The sequence below is a fragment of the Scyliorhinus torazame genome, chromosome 17 (genome assembly GCF_047496885.1).
Source record: "Scyliorhinus torazame isolate Kashiwa2021f chromosome 17, sScyTor2.1, whole genome shotgun sequence".
Lineage (NCBI taxonomy): Eukaryota > Metazoa > Chordata > Chondrichthyes > Carcharhiniformes > Scyliorhinidae > Scyliorhinus > Scyliorhinus torazame.
Genome location: NC_092723.1, coordinates 43,982,350 through 44,005,192, shown reverse-complemented (window position 1 = coordinate 44,005,192; position 22,843 = coordinate 43,982,350). Strand labels below are relative to the sequence as shown.

At 47.3% G+C, this 22,843-nt stretch overlaps 1 protein-coding gene across 1 annotated transcript in view; it reads right to left on the bottom strand.

Annotated features, from left to right (window-relative positions):
* LOC140393850 (uncharacterized) overlaps window positions 1–22,843 on the bottom strand; it is an 81,498-nt gene that overhangs the window by 4,314 nt on the left and 54,341 nt on the right. Inside the window, exon 5 of the mRNA XM_072480382.1 lies at window positions 9,206–9,345. Coding sequence (XP_072336483.1) covers window positions 9,206–9,345 — 140 coding nt within the window. The remainder of the gene's footprint in view (window positions 1–9,205; window positions 9,346–22,843) is intronic.

Sequence of the window (22,843 nt, the reverse complement as noted above, 5' to 3'; positions counted from 1 at the left end):
TCAGACAGATGTGCCTCTGTCATATTTTACAGGATTTGACAATTAAGTAAGTAATCCGATTTGTTTCCAGGTGATACTGTTCATGAGAATATTTTCAATCATTTTAAATTTGATCCTTTTACGACCTTATTTTACTAATCTGAAGAAAATTGCTAAGAAATTAAGGATACAATGAAAACACCAATTGGAGTTTATGGGCAAGTGAGTGATGCTTCACTTGAAGGCTTCTGAAGTCGACACTGCTGCAAGAGATGGTAAAGGGTGTATTTGGCACTCCATGACATCCTCCCAAGCAGGTGGTAATGTTCCATACCTGGCAGGTTCTGGTGCCCAATGCTATTTAAAGTAATTGCGGGACATGATAATGCATGGAAGGGAAGATGATGAGGTAAGACTAACCAACAGTATCATGTACAAGGGGATGGTTAAGATGGTGTGTGTCACTCATGTCAAGCCCAGTGACAATTCTGCAGTTCACCCAGGGGATCACATAAACGTCTAAATCTAAAAATATTGAGTCAAGGAGCTTTACTCAAATCTTCCGTTAGCTTCATGCATCAAACCATTGGAACATAAAGATGCACATCTATTAGTACTCAGGATTGTCATCAATCTGTCTTCAGGGTGGGCATTAGGCTGCCATGAAGGATACACCACAGTATGAGAAATGGAACAGTTTGCTCACATTAGGCAAAAGTGATCAGTAAGCAATTTCTTTCATGAAAGTGTTTGCCAAGCTAATTAATGCATCAGTCACTTGTTTGATCAATGTGGCGTTGATATTGCGCAGTGGACAAAAATAAACTAAAAGAGTAACATTCAAGGACAAGAGTGATCTTGCCTCCCACTAGCAGAACCATCGCTAATTTACAAGTGGCTGCCACAAGCCTCGCTGACAGGTTATGCAGTTGGCTCGCTGCTGATTTAAAACAAGCTGCAAAAGTCATCAGTCACTGAAACGTCTGCCGATGATAAACTTGTCTCAGCTGATCTCTCAGCATGCTTTACTTTACCTTACCTTCTCGAACTTTAACCAGGGAATAGTTGTATTTGAGATACTGAAGACGTAAACTTATTGCAAAAAGTAATACATAACTGTCAAACCCTTAAGACAGAAAAGAGATCATGAAATCTTAAATCAAACTTATTTAAAAAGTGAACTTTACTAAAAGAAAAGATGGCTGCTACAAGTCATATGATCACAAGCTGTTGTTTTCTGGAAATTTCCAACAGCAGTTACAGGACAAAAGCTTAACTTCATTTTTTTTCACATAGCATTCCTACAGTGCAGAAAAAGATCATTTGGCCCATCCAGTCTACACTGGCTCTCTGGAAGAGCACTCTACCTAGGCCCACTCCCATGCCCTATCTCCGTAACTCTGCGCATTGATCATGGCCAATCCACCTAACCTGCACATCTTTGGACTGTGGGAGGAAATCCATGAAGAGAAAGGGAAAACGTGCCAACTCCACACAGCCAGTCATCCAAGGCCAGAATCAAACCTGGGTCCTTGGCTCTGTGAGGCAGCAGTGCTAACCACTGTGCCACCGTGCTTCGTACTTGTGAAATACGACACCTCTCATTGTAATGTGTCCTCTCATTGTGAAGACATATTACGATCAATCAAACCAGGGTCCAGCAAACAACATGGGCAAAATTCTCCCCCAACAGCGCGATGTCCGCCGACTGGCGCCCAAAACGGCGCCAATCAGATGGGCATCGCGCCGCCCCAAAGGTGCGGAAGGGGCCGAGCCCCAACATTGAGGGGCTAGGCCGCGCCGGAGGGATTTCCGCCCCGCCAGCTGGCGGAAACGGCCTTTGTTGCCCCGCCAGCTGGCGCGGAAATGACATTCGGGGTGGCGCATGCGCGGGAGCATCAGCGGCCGCCGACAGTTTCCCGCGCATGCGCAGTGGGGAGAGTCTCTTCCGCCTCCGCCATGGTGGAGACCGTGGCGGAGGCGGAAGGGAAAGAGTGCCCCCACGGCACTGGCCCGCCCGCGGATCGGTGGGCCCCGATCGCGGGCCAGGCCACCGTGGGGGCACCCCCCGGGGTCAGATCGCCCCGCGCCCCCCCCAGGACCCCGGGGCCCGCCCGCGCCGCCTTGTCCCGCCAGTAAATAGCAACTCTAATTTACGCCGGCGGGACAGGCAATTTATTGGCGGGACTTCGGCCCACCCAGGCCGGAGAATCGAGCGGGGGGGCCCGCCAACCGGCGCGGCCCGATTCCCGCCCCCGCCCAATCTCCGGTACCGGAGACTTCAGCAACCGGCGGGGGCGGGATTCACGGCGGCCAACGGCCATACTCCGACCCACTGGGGGGTCGGAGAATGACGCCCCATGTCTCCCCAGCCTGGTCCTATAACAAAGAGAAAGCCATCAAAACGTGTTTTACCTGCAGATGCATTAAAAGCCATCATTTATTTCCTACGACGAACAATGGACTTTGACCAGAGGCATAGAGACTGCTTTTCAGCCTACAACTGACTCATTAATGGGAAACAGCACATGGCCTAGGCTTGTGGCTTTTGGAAAGTTTTAATGTTATGTTTCCTGATTCGCAACTCAGTTTGCTGTTTACACTCCAGCCTGAAAGCACCCAAGCAGGACTCCAGGCTGACTAACAGTCTGCATTAAGTCTGAAACTCTGGGGAGGTTCTTTCTCTGGAAGATTCCTGCAATCGCCTGCACAACAGACCAAATCCCTGGATCTCATCTTACTGCGGCACCATCAGCTTTTAAGGAATTCTTCAAAACCCTGCTTCAGCTGGCTGAACTGTAGCTCCTTGGTGAAGGAACCTCACTGGATTATGATTTTCTGGATCTGACAATCATGTGAACTGATCCACATCTGTGGTGCTTTTTCTTTGAGTTATTCATAGTTGTAAAGCTCTTTTTTCCTCTATTCTTATTGAATGCGTGACCCAAGCCGGGAATCGAGCCTGGGACCCTGGCGGTGTGAAGCCATAGTGCTAACCACTATGCTACCGTGGTGCCCGACTACTGTGCTGCCTGTAGGGAATGGTCACAAGGCTTGTGTTCCAATTCAGCAATTATACCTATACTTGTCATGGACCTTAGTCTCTGGTCAGCTGGGCCCTGCATTATTCTCCCCCCGGCTCTTGCACATGTGGCCTGTATCTCATCACATGCACATGCTTCTTCTATCCTAGTCTTTAAGTAAATGCAGTGCCAGTTTCTAAGCTGGTGACTGCCAGTGTAAAATCAAGTGGCAGTGTCTCTTCCTATTCACTGTCTTCTTCATCCTCCTTCACTGTTTGGGAAGGTTCTTGGGTGTCGTAAATGGAAAAGGGGCACGGTTGTTTTGTGGTGAGAGGGGAGACGGAATTCCGTACTTACGCCATCTGCAGCTTCTGATGAGAAGAGGATCTAAGATGAGTGAGAAGTGGGAAGGGAGAAGGAGGATTAGGTATGCAGATACTCTCATCATGGTTCCTTCCAACCTTAACTATAGGCTTGGCCTCAAGCGATGGTCCTTCCCAATGTTGCCTTTGCCATAGAGATTAAAACATGCAGGCACACATCCTTTTCCAGTTCTTTGCTGATGCCTGGTGTTCTGACACAGCTTCTCTTGCAAAGAAGAAGGATGTGTGTCCTGCAAAACCGTTGTGTGATGTGGGAGTCATTGTTGAATAGTTGCCAGTTTATGCGAGCTGTGAGTTGTGGCTAAAAACATCCTACAGTGCTAAGTATTTGAGGGAGAGGTAAAACATGTGAAGTTTAGGACTGATTGATGGAGAATGTTGGTAAGTAAATGATGAGTGGATGGTGTGCAGTTGGAGATGAGTTCATTGACTTTGACCACTCATGTCAGCTCATTAAACTTCTTCCTGCACCATATCCATGCTCTTGGAGCATGCCACTTCTTCCCACTGCCTCCCAAGAATAAATCCTTCTTTCTACTAAGACCTCCAATGGATTGTTAGAAAACCTTGAGTGTTTACTCTCTTGCATGTTCTCCCATTGCTCAAATGCAGCCCAAATTTACTTATGAAAATGCTTCTTGCAACCACAGTGCACCTTTCTTTTACCTTTAAATAATGTCAGCTACCAATGATATTGGGGCCCCTGCTAATGCATACAGCCAATGAACAGCATGGTTAGTGTTGCAAAGAAGAGTCATATTGGATTTGAAAGGTTAACTGTTTCTCTCTTCACAGATGCTGCCAGATTTATTGAGTGATAGAATCATAGAGTCGGACAGTTAAGAAGACGCCCTTTGGCCCATCAAGCCTGCAACAAAAAAAAAACCTACTCTAATCTACACTAATCCTATTTTCCAGCACTTGGCCCAGAGCCTTGAATGTTATGACATTTCAAGTGCTCATCTAAATACTGTTTAGAGATTGTGAGGTGTCCTGTATCAACTAACCTCCAGGCAGTGCATTCCAGATTCCCACCATCCACTGGGTGAAAAGATTCTTCCTCAAATTCACTCAAAACCTTTCATCTTAAAATTATGCCCCGTTTTCATTGACTCATCAACTAAGGGGAACAGTTGCTTTCTGTTTACCGTCCATGCCCTTCGTAATCTTATACACCTCAATCAGGTCCCCTCTCAGCTTTCTCTGTTCCAAAGAAAACAATCCAAGCTTATCCAGCCTCTCCTCATAGATACAATGCTCCGTTCCAGGCAACATCCTGGTGAATCTCCTCTGCACTCGCTCTAGTGCAATCATATCCTTCCTATAGTGTCACAACGGAACTGAACACAGTACTTCAGCTGTGGCGTAACCAAAGTCCTGTACAGCTCCAACATAACCTCTTTGCTCTTACAAATTATGCCACCACTTATGCAAGTCCCTTATGCCTTAATTACCTTATTTGCCTGTCCTGCCGCCTTCAGGAATCTGTAAACTGGCACCCCAAGATCCCTCTGTTCCTCTGAGCTTCCTAGTCATTCATTGAGTATTCCCTTGACGTGTTACTCCTTCCAAAGTGAATCAAGGAATCAACTTTTCAAGGTTAAATTCCATCTGCCCGTCTGACCAATTTGTTTGTGTCCTCCTGTGATCTAAGACCTTCTTCTTCACTGTCAACCACCCGGCCAATCATCATGTCATCATTTTACCAGCACTTTCTGTCTTTATAAAGCACAGAGAGCATTGGCTGCACATAGCAGCACCAATTTAATGTGCGGCCTGCAAGGTAATGAACATGCGAGTGTTAATCATACACTACAATCCACATGTCTGTTTTCAGGATTTAGCCAACATTTTTTGGCCAAATGAGTGCCGGCAACCGTAAGTTATCTACCAAATAATGGATACTTGCTGCTATTTACACTATCTTTTGTATTTAACTTTAGTTCAAAAAGAGGTATTGGCCGAGATTCTCTGTTCCCCCAGCCATGTGTTTCTCGGCGGCACGCTGTTCGCTGGCAGCGGGATTCTATACTCCTGCCACTTGCCAATGGGATTTCCCATTGAAGCCATCCATGCCTCTGGGAAACCCGCAGGCAGGGGTGTGCTGCCGGTGGGAATAGAGAATCCCAACGGTCAGAGAGGGGTCACCTGAGGAAGGAGCAGTGCTCCGAAAGCTAGTGACATCGAAACAAACCTGTTGGACTTTGACCTGGTGTTGTAAGACTTCGTACCTCTTTATAGATTGAGCAGTTTCACCAGTTTCTATTAATTTTGAGACAAATTTCAGTCTAAAGGGGCTGTATCAAGGTAGAAATTTTCAACAACATTTCAGAATACATCGTCACTCTGGAACAGCTCTGAAGAGTTGGAGGGAATTATATTTTCCTCAGGAAAAATTAAAGCTGCCCAAAAGCATTAACCTGCTTCAGCCGCACTGTCAAGCATCCAGATTGATATTCTCAGTCTGACTAGAGGCTCCGCTCTGTTCACAGCCAAAAGGGTTGATTCTTAATTCTAAAAATAAATAATCACTTCAAACATTGAACTACTGCAGGTGAGTTGACATTACACCAAGGAAATTCTTGGCAGGATGAGTTTTGGGCGGGATTTTACGGCTCTGTGGCGGCGGGGGTGGGACCAGAAAATGTGGCGAGGCGTTCAAAACTCCAGTGATTACGGAGGGATTCCTGTGCCGGGAAGGGCCGTAAAATTCTGCCCTTTGTTTCTGAAAAAGTATAGAACTGTGCCTTAAAACTCAACCCTGTCTAAGCATTCCTTGTCAAGAACTTAATTCCACGATCAGCAATTTGGTCCCAGCACAAGGTCAGGTTTCAGTAATAATAGGAACGTAGGAAATAGGAGCAGGAGTAGGTCATTCAGCCAGTCAAGCCTGTTCTGCCATTCAACAGATCCTTGCTGATCATCTACCTCAGGCTTATCTAAATCTTTTGTATGAGTGGCCAAATTTCTCATTCTAGGGGCCGATGAGCAAATTTTCAGAAAGGTAAGGTTTGGCACAACGTTAAACATGAATTTCAAAGAATGGGACACAGTGGGTTCTTCCTGCTGGAGGGATCTTCTGGTACTGCCAGAGGCTACCCCAAGCGGCAGGTTCCCCAGTGGCGGGACAGACAAACCATGCGAAGCTCCGCACACTTCAGCGGGACCAGAAGATCATGCTGCCGGCCAATGGCATTCCGCCTCCGCCTCCTCCGCCACTGGAAATCATGCCAGAAATCCCCACCCAAAAGCAAAGCTGAAGTAATAAAAGAAACAACTTGCATATGTAGCCACCTGAGTTGGCCACTTCCCGACTTAAAATGGAGAACCGCAAAGGCTGAAGGGAAATTCAGCCAATACAGGCAAAGACCAGCAAATACAGAAATCATGTATATTGGAACCTGCAAAACAACCAGACAGCACTAAAACCAGCAGCCATCTGCATAGTAATGTAGCAGCCATTTACATATTAATGTGCAATTCCCAGGCACAATGGCAACAGTTAAGGTAAACAAAGCCAAGCGAGACTCCTCGGCGCCAGCAGGAGCCAAGACAAAGTAAGGCCAACGGACACTTAGGACCGCCTAGCAATCAGGGAACCGCTCCAGCATTGGAGAAATCAATCCAAGTGATCAGAAAGTAGTCCAATCACTTGGAACCAGGTACGGGATCCACCCCGAAGGGCGGGAAGCCCCTGGGGACTATAAAGCAAAGCCCCCAAGTTCAAATCGTCCTTCTTGGCAGGGTCACTCAGCAGCGACTCAACCCTTGAGAGTGAACTGCCCTAGCTGCCTCCAAGCAAGTAAGTCTCAAGTCAATGCTCGCTACGAGATAGGCGCTCCTAGCTACCAGTCCATACCAGCTTTTGAATCCCGTAGACTCAGGACCTGAACGAAAGGCCATTTGTTCCCCTGACCTGGTGGGCCAGTCCAAAGCTAAGTATAGGCCTGTTAGTTATAGAGATTGTTTATTAAGTAGAATTTATGCATGAGTAGCGATTGACTGTGTATAATAAATGTGTTTTAATTTGAATCTTACTAATTGGTGTGTCGAGTTATTGATCAGTACTTGAACTTGAACCTCATGGCGGTATCATAAAGATACCTGGCGACTCTAGAGCAAAGGTTATAAAACAGAGCCGATTGAACCAACCAAAAGTTAGCAACATATAGCAAAAAAATACAATGTCAAAGTAATAAATTGATCATTTTTTAAAAAAAGAGTAATAAATGAACATATAAAATAGGGGCAGGAGGAGGTCATTTGGCCCTTCGAGCCTGCTCCCCCATTTATTATGATCATGGCTGATCATCCAACTCAATAGCCTGATCCTGCCTTCCCCGCCCCCCCCTTCCCCCCTCCCCCGCCCATATCCTTTGATCCCCCTCACCCCAAGAGCTATAACTAACTCCTTTTGAAAACAAAATGTTTTGGCTTCAACTGCTTCCTATGATAGAGAATTCCTCAGGCTGACCATTCGTTGGGTGAAGAAATTTCTCTTCATCTCAGTCCTAAAATGTTCACCCTTAACATTAGACTATGACCCCTGGTTCTGAACACCCCCACCACCAGGAACTTCCTTCCTGCATCTAACCCTGTCTAGTCCTGGTAGAATTTTCTCTTTCTACTCCACACTCCACGCCCGACTGCACTCCAGACACCCACTTCAAGCTCCCGCTCCTGTTCCAGGCCTTGCCCCTACTCCCATTCCCAGCCCCGCTACAGGCCCCGATCCAGTCCCTTGCTTTAGGCCTCCGCTCATGCTCCTGGCCCAACTCATGCTATTAGCTGGACTCTCAAACCCATCCCCCACCATGTTATTCATGGCCCTGCTCTGGGCCTCAGCCCCTCAGCTGTTACTTAGCTTCACACTGCTTGCTGCTCGACCAATTACAGGCTATTTTCTCCTCGTATTTGCAGCTGATGGGCTCATGGGTGAGCCTGTCAGCAGAAAATATATGGATTAAATAGCCTGTGATCGGACAAGTAGCTTGAAACATTTTTGAAATCCAAGACTGCTGGTCTGCCGTATCTCAGACAAAGCTTGGTGGGCAAGATATATAGGTCATATTCCAGCCCGCCTATTAGACAAGTCTGTTAGACAAGCCTGATATACCTCTATGCCATTTTTCCTCACTGTTCCCACATCCCTTAATATCATTAGTAGCCAGACATATATAACTTTCTCTCTTGAACATGCTCAATAGGTGAGCTTCCACAGATCTTTAGAATAGAGCAACCTTCTGGGATAGAGATGTATCATATATATTATACATATCATGTATATATATATATTATTTTAGTTTTTCAGGAAGCTTTATAGGTTTATAATAGATATAATTGGTGATGTAGTGATGCCATTATATCACTGACTAAATTCAAAAAGGAATTAGATATAGCTCTTGAGGCTAAAGGGATCAAGGGATATGTGGGGAGGAGGAGGCAGGATAAAGGTATCAAGCTTGACGATGACCTATGATCATAATGAATGGTGGAGTAGGCTTAAAGAGCCAAATGATTTGATTTGATTTGGTTTATTGTCACATGTACCGAAGTACAGTGAAAAGTATTGTTTTCTGCGGCCGCGGGAATGTACACAGTACGTACATAGTAGACAAAAGAATAATCAACAGACAACCTTGACAAATGGTACATCGGCAAACAGTGATTGGTTACAGTGCGGAACAGGGGCCAAACAAAGCAAATAGAAATGCTCTCCTCCTGCTTCAATTTTTTCTGTATATTACTCTGACCAAGCTTTTGTTGCAAAATATCTTATGGGTCGGCAGTACCAACAATTGGACAATTTTGCTTCAGTACCTGCTCGCGAAGAATTCCAGCATCTTTCAGTGTTGAATCTGACCTTTGCAGCAGACTGGTCTCATCATTCAAACCTTTCTTCCACAGCCGAACTTCATTCTGAACGTCAAGCATTTTCTTGATTTCCATTTCAACAAAACCTGTTCAAATATAGTTAATATTTTATCTGTAGTCATGCTATTTTGAAATATTTTTCACAAAAGCAATCGCCTTATATATTGTAATCTTATTTTTTTATTTTGGACAAAAGATAGTCTACTTTGAGAAAATTATACTTAAGATCTAGAATCTAGAACAAGGGGTCGCTGTTTAAAAATAAGGGCTTGTCCAGTTAAAGTGGAAACAAGGTGAAGTTTTTTCACTCAAGAGGGTTGTGAGTCTTTGGAACTCTCTTCCTGAAAAGGTGCTGTAGGAGAGTCTTTTAATATTTTTAATATTAGGAGAGGTGGGTAGATTGTTGGTAAGCAAGAGGTTATCGGAGGTAGCCGGGATGTAGATTTGAGGTTATTATCAGATCAGCTGTGATCTTATTAAATGGCGGAGCAGGTCCGAGGGGCTTGTTCAGAGGTTTGTAAGATGTGCAACATATGTGGTGCACAGACACAATGTTGTAAATATCAATCCCTGCCTCTAATTTGAATAGGCTACTGTCATAATATACATCAGTATAACATGGTGCAGATACACACACACTGATGGACACACAGTGGGACCAATCAACACACACAACACCGCAGCCAATCACCAGTTAGAGCACACTCACTATAAAGACAGAGGGCATCAGAGTTCCCGCTCATTCGGGATGCAGCCTCCTAGAAGGACATAGCTTACAGCTTGCAGCACAGATCTTCACCATGTGCTGAGTGCATAGACTGGTTAGGACAGGCATAGGTCTTTAGTTTAATCTAACATCGTGTTAACCCACAGTGAAAGTATGTTCAACAGTTTCTAACTTAATAAAATAGTGTTGCACTATTTTAAGTGTTGGTGGCCTGTATATGTTCTACGGATCCAGAGCACCCAACACATCAGCTACAGGACTATGAAGAATGTGTTCAGGAAGCTTGGCCCGTGGGACAATTGACTGAGGAGCTTCAAGATTCCAGCAAGACAGTAGTTTTTACATTGATTGCTTTTTGCCTCCAAGGATAAGGTTGTATTAGTGTAGAAAAGTTGAGGAATAGCTCACAATAGAACAAAGGAAAAATGTGGGGGAAAGCTGTTTCTTTTGACACAGAAGAACCAAATGGCTACAGGAGAAAGTGTACCACAGTTGTTGCTGAAATAAAAGTTCAGGTGAAAGCTACATGGCCAGAGCTTACCAAATAGGTCAGTGCAGTTAGCTCAAATGTGATTGGAAATAAGGAAGAATTTTATTTGGTCAAGGAGGCAGAATGACTCATACTTTCTTCAGTGCAGAAACATTGTAAAACCCATCAAGCATGGCAGAAATAAAAGTTGGTAAATGCTGTACAATATAAAATATTGCAAACAGCCTCCGCCCTGTTGAATACCATCCTTCATTGCAACAAAGCAACGTGGTGCAATTATCTTTCGGACTGAGGTGGCCAAACAACAGCAAGCCACTTCCCCGAGTCACTCGTCTGCAATCGGGAGAGTGAGGGGGAGGTGCTCTCAGTGGGGTCAGCAGCAAATGTTGCAAAAAATAGCCCTTAAGTGGTGACAAGCATCCACCTGGAATTTCATCTGCTTCAAATACTGTGGGCACTAAGGACAGCTGTCTAACACGGAACTATCCCCATTCCAGATGTCCGCTGATCACCTAATCTATTACAGATGGTGCAGTTCTGCAGTAGATCCTCCTCTAATATAGCCTCCTGTGAAGCACATTGCGAATGGCCTCTGCTGTTTACATCTAGAGAAGAGTCTGTAAAAATGCCTCCTGGCGTAGGAACAGGGGCAAGCTAAAATGCTGCAGATGTTGTTGCACCTGCATTTGCTGTCCCCCGTGAACTCTTCTGCCGTGTTTAAATCATTGCAGTGAAATCAGAATCCCTCACATAGAAATATCCATTTTCAACATTTTCTAGGTGCAATTTAACTAGCCGGGGCAACACAGTGGGCAGCACGGTAGCATTGTGGATAGCACAATTGCTTCACAGCTCCAGGGTCCCAGGTTCGATTCCGGCTTGGGTCACTGTCTGTGCGGAGTCTGCACATCCTCCCCGTGTGTGCGTGGGTTTCCTCCGGGGGCTCCGGTTTCCTCCCACAGTCCAAAGACGTGCAGGTTAGGTGGATTGGCCATTATAAATTGCCCTTAAGTGTCCAAATTGCCCTTCGTGTTGGGTGGGGTTACTGGGTTATGGGGATAGGGTGGAGGTGTTGACCTTGGGTAGTGTGCTCTTTCCAAGAGCCGGTGCAGACTCGATGGGCCAAATGGCCTCCTTCTGCACTGTAATTTCTATGAAACAAAGAAAATATTAAAAGGAAATAACTATCAATGCAAACTGAAAGGTATTTTTCAATTTAAGTGAAAATTCCCACTTGCCAGTGGTCTGCACTGTATCCAGTATTCTACATATCTCACTATGTACATTCCCAGTCCTCCCATGCTGATTCCCACAGCAGGGAATTCTGGCCAATGAGTGGAACCTCAAGAATGATATATTGGTCCTGGACAGGATACAATGCAAATTCATCACAATGAAGACTTGGGCCGGAATTCTCCAGCCGTTGGGATTCCCTATTCCATCCGGCAGTGCACTCCCGCCTGCAGGTTTCTCGGCGGCGTAGGGTGGCTTCAATGGGAATCCCATTGACAAGTGATGGCTTCTCTAATCCCGTCACCAGCGAACGGCACAAGGCCGAGAAACACAAGGCTAGGGGAATGGAGCATCCTGTCCCTGATGTAAATTTGGTTTGTATTCCCTCGAGCGGTAATCTAATCAAATCAAAGTATTTAAAATTATTAAGGGATTTGATCAAATAGCTACAGAGAAACTCTTTCCACTGGCAGGAGACTCAAGAACCCAGTTGTTAGACGTTTGTTCGGTAAATGGATTTAGGTTTTTAAAAAAATGGGCAAATTAAGTTGAGGTGCATATAATTCATCATCTAATTGAATCAGCTCTCGTCCTTTCATCAACGATTTTTGTTTCCAGCATGTTGGTTGCCCAGGGGATTCCAGCATTGACTGAGGAGACTGGAAATGCTAAAATCTGCATAGGCTTTTGTTACCTCCAGACCTCCTCCGCCATCTTGACAAGCCTCCCATCTTTTACCCTCTATGTACTTCAGACCTTCCCATCCTGCCCTTTCAGGACCCCCACCCTTCAACCCCCCCCAACATTTATGAAGCCTCTTCATACCTGCCTTCACCCGACGACCCTTCATATCCCCCTCATTTACTGCCAGTTTTCTAAATTGCTAAAAATCTATTTCACTCACTGACCTTTGACTCCTGGTCCACTGACGCTTAGAATTTAGATTTCACATCCTCATGTTCCAATGCATTCATGGGGTGTCATTTTGGGCGCGTTGGTGGGGTATTTCCCGCCAGTTTTTTGGTTGATATCCACAATGATATTCACCCATACTTAGTCATTTTTATGGGTCTTGGGGAACTTCTCCCCAGTCTAGCCCAAACATAGAAAGCTTTTCAGCAATGGGGAGCTGAATCCGCCGGCGAGACCGGCTCCTCAGAGATTGGGACGTCATTTTGAAATATTACCCCGATCTCTAAGTGTGCTTGAGGGCCCCCCACACACCTACCCATGGGCAGTGCCATCCCCTGCTGACATGGGCATTACCCACCCCCACTGTCCAAGTGAGGACACGGCACTATGGGGTCGCTGAGGGTCCCTCTCTTTTCAGGACTTCCCTCGCCTCCTTTCAGGACCCCCACCCTCCAACGCCCCAACCTTTATGATGTCCCTTCATACCCGTCTTCACGCTACCACCCCTCATTCCCCCTCAGACCCCAACCCTTGCCAGTTCCATCCTTGCTGTGCCACCCAAGCAGTGCCCCTGTCAGCCTGGCAGTGCCACCTAAGCATTCTGGCAGTGCCAGGGTGAGTACCAGGGTTCCACCCTGCCCTATCCTCGACCACCTGGGAATCTCCAAAGGCCGGGAGACCCAACCCCGCCCCGCCCCCTAGTGCTGATATGCCTCGTCCAAGTTTGCGTGACCAATACTTAACAGCACCCTGACAAGGTCTCCCAGGCCCAGACGTTAGGCCCTGAGGGCCTAGAGAATCCGCCGAATGCATATTTAAATGAGACTCATTGCTCAATTGCTGACCAATTCAGGTGCGATGAGGCGGCTGAATCACACCCTATGAATTCACTCCTGCTTATCTCTACAACCTCCTGTGGCCTTACAACCCTCTGAGAATTCTGTGATCCTCCAACATTGGCCTCTTATGTACCCCCAACATCTTCGCCCCACCATTGGCACCAATTCCTTCAACCATCTCAGTCTTAAGTTCTAGAATTCCACCAAAAAGCTCTCTGTCTCTCTGCCTTTCTCTTATTTAAGGTGTACTTTAAAACTGTTCTCTTTGGACAAGGGGTTCAGTCAACTGTCCCAGTATCTCCTTCTTTTGCTCAGTGTCAGATGTTTTCTGCAAACACTCCTGTGAAGCACCTTGGCACATTTTCCTATGTGAAGGGCACGACATAAACATTTTGTACGAATGCCAGACAATTAATGAGAGTTCAGAACAAAGGGTTTCATTATATGGGAAACCAATTCTTTGAAGAAAATGCTTTGTTTTGTTCGCTTTCTCTGACTTTGACACTGTTAAAGCCCTGAACTAAATAACAGGTGCTTGTAGCAACGAACGGCAATTATCTGCAATTTCTGCCCTGGCAATTATACCACAGGCTATCTTTCAGTATTGTAATTTTGAAAACTGCCTAGGGGAATAAAGACAATTATATGCTTGTTCCAAGTCATTTGATATCACAACATTTTAACAAAACAGAAATTGTGGGTGGAATTTTGTTTTCCCAATTGTGGACCTGGAATTGTGTGGAGCTTATGCTCGGTGGCCGGCCAATAAAATATGCAGAGGCGCAGGGGCCTGGCCAATTACCCAGTGTGGGCAGGCAGGAAAAAGCCAAAAACACTTTCAGCACTTTAAGCGGCACCCAGATATGCCTCCAGTGCTTAAAGTCAGCAGCATCGATGTGGCAAAAGCTGACAAGAACTCCAGCTCCATCACGTTGACCTCCACACTCAGATGGCAAATGTCTCATATTCTCCCCCAAGCTGTTTGGGAATGGCGGGAGGTGCTGTTCCTATTGACAGCATCAGGAAAACTTCCTGCCTGACCAAGGAAGCCTGGATGGAGGTTGCAGCTGAGGTTAGTAGCTGTGCAGTCCACAGGTGGGACTGTTACAATGTCGGAAAGGCGTCAATGATCTACTCCGCACCACCAGGTGGCTCTCATGAGCGTAACAAGTAATGTCTTTCAGTGAGGGGAGGGACCAGGCAGCAGTAGAATGCACTATTATTCATTGCAAGAGTGGACAAGAATTTGCAGGCTCATATTTCCATCACACTGATAAACAAGTTAGATGTCCACTGAGAATAATTGGCAATTCAGAGTAAGAATAATGAACTGGGGTGAGCCGAAGTCAATGAGGCAAGAACAGATCTGGGCCGGTTAGTCCGGAATGGAAAGTTTACAGGAAAACTGTACAAAGAAAATTATAGCACAGGAACAGGTCTTCGGCCCTCCAAGCTTGCACCGACAATGCTGCCTGTCTGAACTAAAAACCCCTATCCTTCCGGGGGCCATATCCCTCTATTCCCATCCTATTCATGTATTTGTCAAGACGTCCCTTAAAAGTAACTATCATATCTGCTTCCACCACCTCCTCCGGCAGCGAGTTCCAGGCTCCCACCACACTCTGTGTAAAAAACTTGCCTCGTACATCTCCTTTAAACCTTGCCCCTCGCACCCTAAACCTATGCCCCTTAGTAATTGACTCCCACCTTGGGAAAAAACCTCTGACTATCCACTCTGTCTATGCCCCTCATAATCTTGTAGACATCTATCAGGTCTCAACCTCCGTTGTTCCAGTGAGAACAAGCCAAGTTTCTCCAACCTCTCCTCATAGCTAATGCCCTCCATACCAGGCAACATCCTGGTAAATCTTTTCTGTACCCTCTCCCAAGCCCCCACATCCTTCTGGTTGTGTGGCAACCAGGTTTGAACACTATATTCCAAGTGCGACCTAACTAAGGTTCTATAAAGCTGCTTCATGACTTGCTAATTTTTAAATTGAATGCTCCGGCCGATGAAGGAAAGCATGCCATACACCTCGACTACCTTCTGCACCTGCATTGTCACTTTCAGTGACCTGTGTACTTGTACACCCAGATCCCTCTGCCTATCAATACTCTTAAGGGTTCTGCCATTTACTGTATATTTTCCATCGGATTTGACCTTCCAAAATGCATTAGCTCACATTTGTCGGGATTAAACTCCATCTGCCATCTCTCCACCCAAATGTCCAAGCGATCTATATCCTGCTGTATCCTCTGACAGTCCTCATCTCTATCTGTAATTCCACCAACCTTGATATCATCTGCAAACTTACTAATAAAACCAGTTTCCTCCAAATCATTTATATATATTATATCCAAAACATTTTCCTCCAAATCATTTATATATATATTACGAACAGCAAAGGTCCCAGCACTGATTCCTGAGGAACGCCACTAGTCACAGCCCTCCATTCAGAAACGCACCCTTCCACTGCTATCCTCTGTCTTCTATGACTGAGCCAGTTCTGTAGCCATCTTGCCAGCTCACCTCCGATCCCATGCGACTTCACCTTCTGTACCAGTCTGTCATGAGGGACCTTGTCAAAGGCCTTACTGAAGTCCATGTAGACAACATCCACTACTCTACCCTCATCAATCACCTTCGTCACTTCCTTGAAAAATTCAATCAAGTTAGTGAGACACGACTTCCCCTTCACAAACCAATGTTGCTTCTCGCTAATACGTCCACTTATTTCCAAGTGGGAGTAAATCAAATGTCAAAGAATCCTCTCCAATACTTTCACTACCGCGTAAGGCTCATCAACCTGTAATTACCTGGATTATTCTTGCTACTCTTCTTGAACAAAGGAACAACACCAATCCTCTGGGATCTGCCCTGTGGCCAGTGAGGATACAAAGATTTTTTTCAAGGCCCCAGAAATTTCCTCCCTTGCCCCCCTCAATATTCTGGGGTATATCCCATCAGGCCCTGGGGACTTGATTACCTTAATGGTTTCCAAGACCCCCAATACCTCCTCCTTTTTGATCTCAGCATGACCCAAACTATTGACACACTCTTCCCCAGATTCATCATCCATCAAGTCCTCTTTGGTAAATACTGACGCAAAGTACCCATTTAATACCTCACCCATTTCCTCTGGTTCGACGCATAGATTCCCTCCCCTATCCTTGAGTGGGCCAACCCTCTCCCAGGCTACCCTTTTGCTCTCTATATACGTATAAAAAGCCTTAGGACTTTCCTTAATCCTGCTGGCCAATGACTTTTCGTGGACCCTTTTAGCCTGTAGCTGAACAATGAGCTACTTTCAAAACAGAAATGGTCCGGACACAGCCAAGGTATATTCCCTTAAAAGTGAAAGGTAGGGCAAACAAATCGAAGCTCCCGGAATGAAAATAGAGATGGAAATTAAGATAAGGAAGAAAAAGTATGCTCATGACAGGTATCAGTTAGAAAATACAGGTGAGAACCTAGAAGAACAGAGAAGGTTAAGAGGGGAGATGCAAAAGCATATTAGAGAAGTGAAGAGGGATAATGAGAAAAGACTTCCTAAAGAGGAATTCCAAAGTCTTCTATTGGCATATAAATAGCAAAAGGGTGGTAAAAGGAGTAGTTGGGCCGATTAGGGGTCGAAAAGGGAATTTCTTCATGGAGGCTGGGGTCATGGTTGAGGTATTAAATTAATATTTTGCACCTGTCTTTACCAAGGAGGTACCTGCTACATTGGACATAATGACAGATGAGAGAACTCTGTAGCAGAAGGGTTCAAAATTGATAAGGAGGATGTTTAGTAGCGACTGTCGGTATCTAAAGCTGACAAGGCACTGTGACCGCTACTATGCATGCAAGATTATTGAAGGAAGTGAGAAAGGAAATTGCAGGGGCCCTGGCCATAATCCTCCAGTCTTCTCTAGACTCAGGAGAGGTTTCAGAGGACTGGAGAATTCCAAATGTTACGTCTTTATTCAAAAAGGGTTGTAAGGATAAGCTCCAGCAATTACAGGCCAATCAGTTTAACATCAATGGTGGGCAAGCTTCGAGAAACAATTATGCGGGATAGAATTAATAGTTACCTGGAACAATGTGGGTTGATTAAGAAGAGACAGCATGGATTTCCAAAGGGAAAATCATGTTTAACCAACTTGCTGGAGTTTTTTGAAATAGTAGCGGAAAGAGTCAATGAGGGTAATGCTGTTGATGTGGTGCACATGGACTTTCAAAAGGCATTCGATGCAGTGCCACACAACAGACTTGTGAGAAAAGTTATAGTTCATGGAATAAAAGGGACAGGAGCAATGTGGATACAGAATTGGCTGAAAAATAGGAAGCAAAGTGGTGTTCTCCAGGGGTCAGTATTAGGACATTGCTTTACCTGATATATATTAATGATCTAAATCTTGGTGTGCAGGGGACAATTAAAACATTTGAGGTAGATACAAAACTTGGAAGTATTGGAAACTGTGAAGAAGGCAGTGTGGAACTTCAAAGGGACATAAACAAGTTGGTGGCAGATTAAGTTCGAGATGGAGAAGCGTGAGGTGATGTATTTTGGTAGGAGGAACATGGAGAGACAATATAAAATAAAGGGGCCAATTCTTAAAAAGGTGCAGAAGCAGAGTGACCTGCATGTAAACATGCACGGCTCATTAAAGGTGGCAGGACAGGTGGAGAGAGCAGTTAATAAACATATAGGGTGGGTTTCTCTGTCTCGCCGCACCAGATTTCAGGTGTGGCACGCCTTTGGGATCGTTTGTTTCGCCGGCTAGTGAATGGAGTTTCCCATTGTGGGGCATGCCGCAAGCCGTCAGGAAATCACCGGGCTGCTGGCAAAACAGAGAATCCTGACAGCGGAATATTCAGCCCATAGTATGTTGGGCTTTATTAATAGGGGCATAGAGAACAAGAACAAGGAGGTTATTTTGAGCTTATACAAGGCACTAGTTAGATCTCAGCTGAAATACTGTGCACAGCTCTGGGCATCATTCTATCGGAAGGATGATAAATTTCAATTATGATTGGAGAGGTTGGGACTGTTCTCCTTGGAGAGAAGAGGCTGAGAGGAGATTTGATAGAGATGTTGAAAATCATGAGGGGGCTCGACAGAGTAGATAGGGAGAGACTATTCTTTCCTGTAAAAGTATCAAGAATGAGAGAGCACTGATTTAAAATGATTTGCAAAAGAAACAAATGTGATGCAACAAAAACCTTTTTCACACAACGAGTGGTTTGGGTCTGGAATACACGGCCCGGAACTGTGGTGAGGGTAGATTCAATCAAGGAATTCAAGAGGGCATTAGATGATTTCTTGAATAATTTTTTTTAAAAAAATTTTTTTTTAAATAAAATTAATTTAGAGTACCCAATTCATTTTTTCCAATTAAGGGACAATTTAGTGTGGCCGATCCACCTAGTCTACACATCTTTGGGTTGTGGGGGTGAAACCCACGCAAACACGGGGAGAATGTGCAAACTCCAAACGGACAGTGACCCAGAGCCGGGATCGAACCTGGGACCTCGTCGCCGTGAGGCTGCAGGGCTAGCCCTCTGTGCCCCGATTTCTTGAATAAAAACAATGTACAATGATCCGGGGAACAGGAAGGGCAGTAGGTCAGAATGCTCATTTGAAGAGCTGGTTCAGGCGTGATGGGCCAATTGGCATTCTTTTGCACCATTTCATTTCATGCTCTTTTGCTACCTGCAGAAGAAAATGGCAGAATATTAACGTCAAAGAACAGACAAAGGCAGGTTTAGGATGCTCACACCTCCAGCGGACGGGGCGGTTCAAATTCCTGGAGAGTACAGCAGGCAGGTAAACACAGATGTCGAAACAGGAATGCAGAGAGAGCTTCCGGTTGTGGCCATGCCTGAATAGGTCGGATGTTCGGCAGCTCCCGCCGGGAACGGACTTTAGGGCTCTCTAGAGGGACCCAACGGCACTTGTTCGACGGCTTCCAGTGTGGGAAGGTGACAGCAAGGTCCCCCCAACAGTATATGGATTGGACCAGGAGTGGAGCTGTGAAAAAAGAGATCTTGGAGCAGCGAAAAGTGAGAGGGAGAAAAAGCAAGATGGCGGCGGGTGGAGACCAAGCAGCATGGGCGCAGTGGTCGCAGGAGCAGCAGCAGTTTCTTAAATGCTGCTTTGAGGAGCTGAAGACAGAAATGCTGGTGCCAATGAAGGCAGCGATTGAGAAGCTAGTGGAGACCCAGAGGGCCCAGGGGGTGGCGATCCGGGAGGTGCGGCAGAAAGCCTCGGAGAATGAGGATGAGATCTTGGGCCTGGCGGTGAAGGTGGAGGCGCATGAGGTGCTGCACAAGAGGTGGGTGGAAAGATTTGAGGACCTGGAGAATAGGTCGAGGAGGAAGAATCTTCGGATTCTGGGTCTCCCTGAAGGAGTTGAGGTGCCCGATACCAGGGCATATGTGAGCACGATGCTCAATTTGCTGATGGGCGCGGGAGCTTTCTCGAGGCCCCTGGAGCTAGATGGGGCTCATCGGGTCCTGGCAAGGAGACCCAAGGCCAACGAGCCGCCAAGGGCTGTAGTGGTGAGGTTTCACCGCTTTATGGATAGAGAGTGTGTCCTGAGATGGGCCAAGAAAGAGCGGAGCAGCAGGTGGGAGAACACGGAGATCCGAATCTACCAGGACTGGAGTGCAGAGGTGGCCAAGAAGAGAGCTGTCTTTAATCGGGCCAAGGCGGTGCTCCATCGGAAGGGGGTGAAGTTCAGGATGCTGCAACCAGCGCGGTTGTGGGTCACGTTCCAAGATCGGCACCACTATTTTGAAATGCCTGAGGAGGCTTGGAGCTTTATACAGACTGAAAAGTTGGACTCAAATTGAGGGTCTGTGGTTGTGGGGGGGATGTCTGCTGTATATATGGTTTTAACTACGTGTAGGGAATGTTCCCTTGGTTGGGTGCTGGATGGGGACGGATGAAGGGATTTGATGGGGAGACTGTGGGAGAGTGTGGGCGCCGGTGTTGGAGGAAGGGGAGGCCCGGGGATGGGGGAATTGAGATAAGGCCGCAAAAGGAGCTGCGTCAGAGGGGGCGGGGCCGGCTCAGGAAAGCGCGGGCTTTTTCCCACACTAGGGAAGGACGGTGGTGGGGGTCGGAGGAGCGCACACTGACTGCTCGGGAGGAGGGGGAGGGGGGATTCCCACACTGGGGGGGGGTCGATGGGAAGGCGGGAGAGGCCGGGGTCAGCAGGAGTCAGCTGACTTACGGGAGTGTTATGGGGGGAGCAAAAGAGCTAGATATCGAACTAGCAAGGGGGAGGGGGGGAGGGGGGTATAGGGTTGCTGCTGCATTGGCCAATGGGGAACTGGAAATAGGAGAGGTGGTCGTGGCGGGGGTCCGCCGTCTGGGGGACTGGAGGGTGCGGGAGGTGCGGGCACGTGGCTGGCCCAGAAAAGGAGATGGCTAGTCAGCGGGGGAGGGGGGGGGGGGGGGGGGGGGGTGAGAAGCCCCCCAATCGGCTGATAACTTGGAATGTGAGGGGCCTGAATGGGCCAGTTAAAAGGGCCCGAGTGTTTGCGCACTTAAAGGGACTGAAGGCAGACATGGTCATGCTTCAGGAGACACATTTGAAGGTGGCAGACCAGGTCAGGTTGAGAAAGGGATTGGGAGGACAGGTATTCCATTCAGGGCTGAATGCGAAGAACAGAGGGGTTGCAATACTGGTGGGGAAGCGGGTGTTGTTTGAGGCCAAGAATATTGTAGTGGATAATGGAGGTCGATATGTGATGGTGAGCGGTAGTTTGCAGGGGGTGTGGGTGGTACTGGTAAACGTATACGCCCCGAACTGGGATGATGCCGGATTTATGAAGCGCATGCTGGGTCGGATTCCGGACCTGGAGGCAGGAAGCTTGATAATGGGGGGGGGGGATTTCAACACGGTGCTGGATCGCTCCAGATCCAAGACGGGGAAGAGGCCGGCTGCGGCCAAGGTGCTTAGGGGGTTTATGGACCAGATGAGGGGAGTGGATCCGTGGAGGTTTGCTAGGCCCCTGGCCAGGGAATTCTCATTTTTTTTCCCATGTACATGGAGCCTACTCCCGGATAGATTTTTTTGTTTTGAGTAGGGCGCTAATCCCGAAAGTGGAAGGAACGGAGTATTCGGCAATAGCCATCTCAGACCACACCCCGCACTGGGTGGAGCTGGAGTTGGGGGAGGAGAGGGACCAGCGCCCGCTGTGGCGTCTTGATGTGGGATTATTGGCGGATGAGGAGGTGTGCGGGCGGGTGCGGGGGTGCATTGAGAGATACATGGAGGCCAATGACAACGGAGAGGTGCAGGTGGGGGTAGTCTGGGAGGCGTTGAAGGCGGTGGTCAGGGGAGAGTTAATCTCCATTAGGGCCCACAGGGAGGAGAGGGCAGGGAGAGGGAGAGGTTGGTGGGGGAGATCTTGAGGGTGGACAGGAGATATGCAGAGGCCCCCGAGGAGGGATTACTTAGGGAACGGCGAAGCCTCCAGACGGAGTATGACCTGTTGACCACAGGGAAAGCAGATGCACAGTGGCGGAAAGCACAGGGGGCGATGTACGAGTATGGGGAGAAGGCGAGCCGGATGCTGGCATACCAGCTCCGTAAGAGGGTGGCAGCGAGGGAGATAGGTGGAGTTAAGGATAGCAGGGGGAATACGGTGCGGAGTGCGGTGAGAGTAAATGAGGTATTTAAGGACGTCTATGAGGAGCTGTACAGATCTGAGCCCCCAGCGGGGGAAGAGGGGATGCGACGATTTTTGGATCAACTGAGGTTCCCAATGGTGGAGGAGCAAGAGGTGGCTGGTTTAGGGGCGCCAATTGGGTTGGAGGAGCTGGTTAAAGGATTGGGGAACAAGTAGGCGGGGAAGGCCCCGGGGCAAGATGGGTTCCCGGTCGAGTTTTATAGGAAATATGTGGACCTGCTAGGCCCATTGTTAGTGAGAACTTTCAAAGAGGCAAGGAAGAGGGGTCCCTGCTCCCGACAATGTCTAGGGCGCTGATCTCGCTGATTCTGAAGCACGAGAAGGATCCGCTGCAATGTGGGTCGTATAGACCGATCCCGCTCCTCAATGTGGATGCTAAGTTGCTGGAAAAAGTGCTGGCTACAAGAATTGAAGATTGTGTCCCTGGGGTGATTCATGAGGACCAGACGGGATTTGTAAAGGGCAGGCAGCTAAACTCTAATGTGCGGAGGCTCCTCAACGTGATTATGATGCCATCGGTGGAGGGAGAGGCGGAGGTAGTGACAGCTATGGACGCGGAGAAGGCCTTCGACCGGGTGGAGTGGGAGTATCTTTGGGAAGTGCTGCGGAGGTTTGGGTTCAGGGAGGGGTTGCTCAGTTGGGTCAGGCTCCTTTATAGAGCCCCGGTGGCGAGTGTGGTTACGAATCGGCGGAGGTC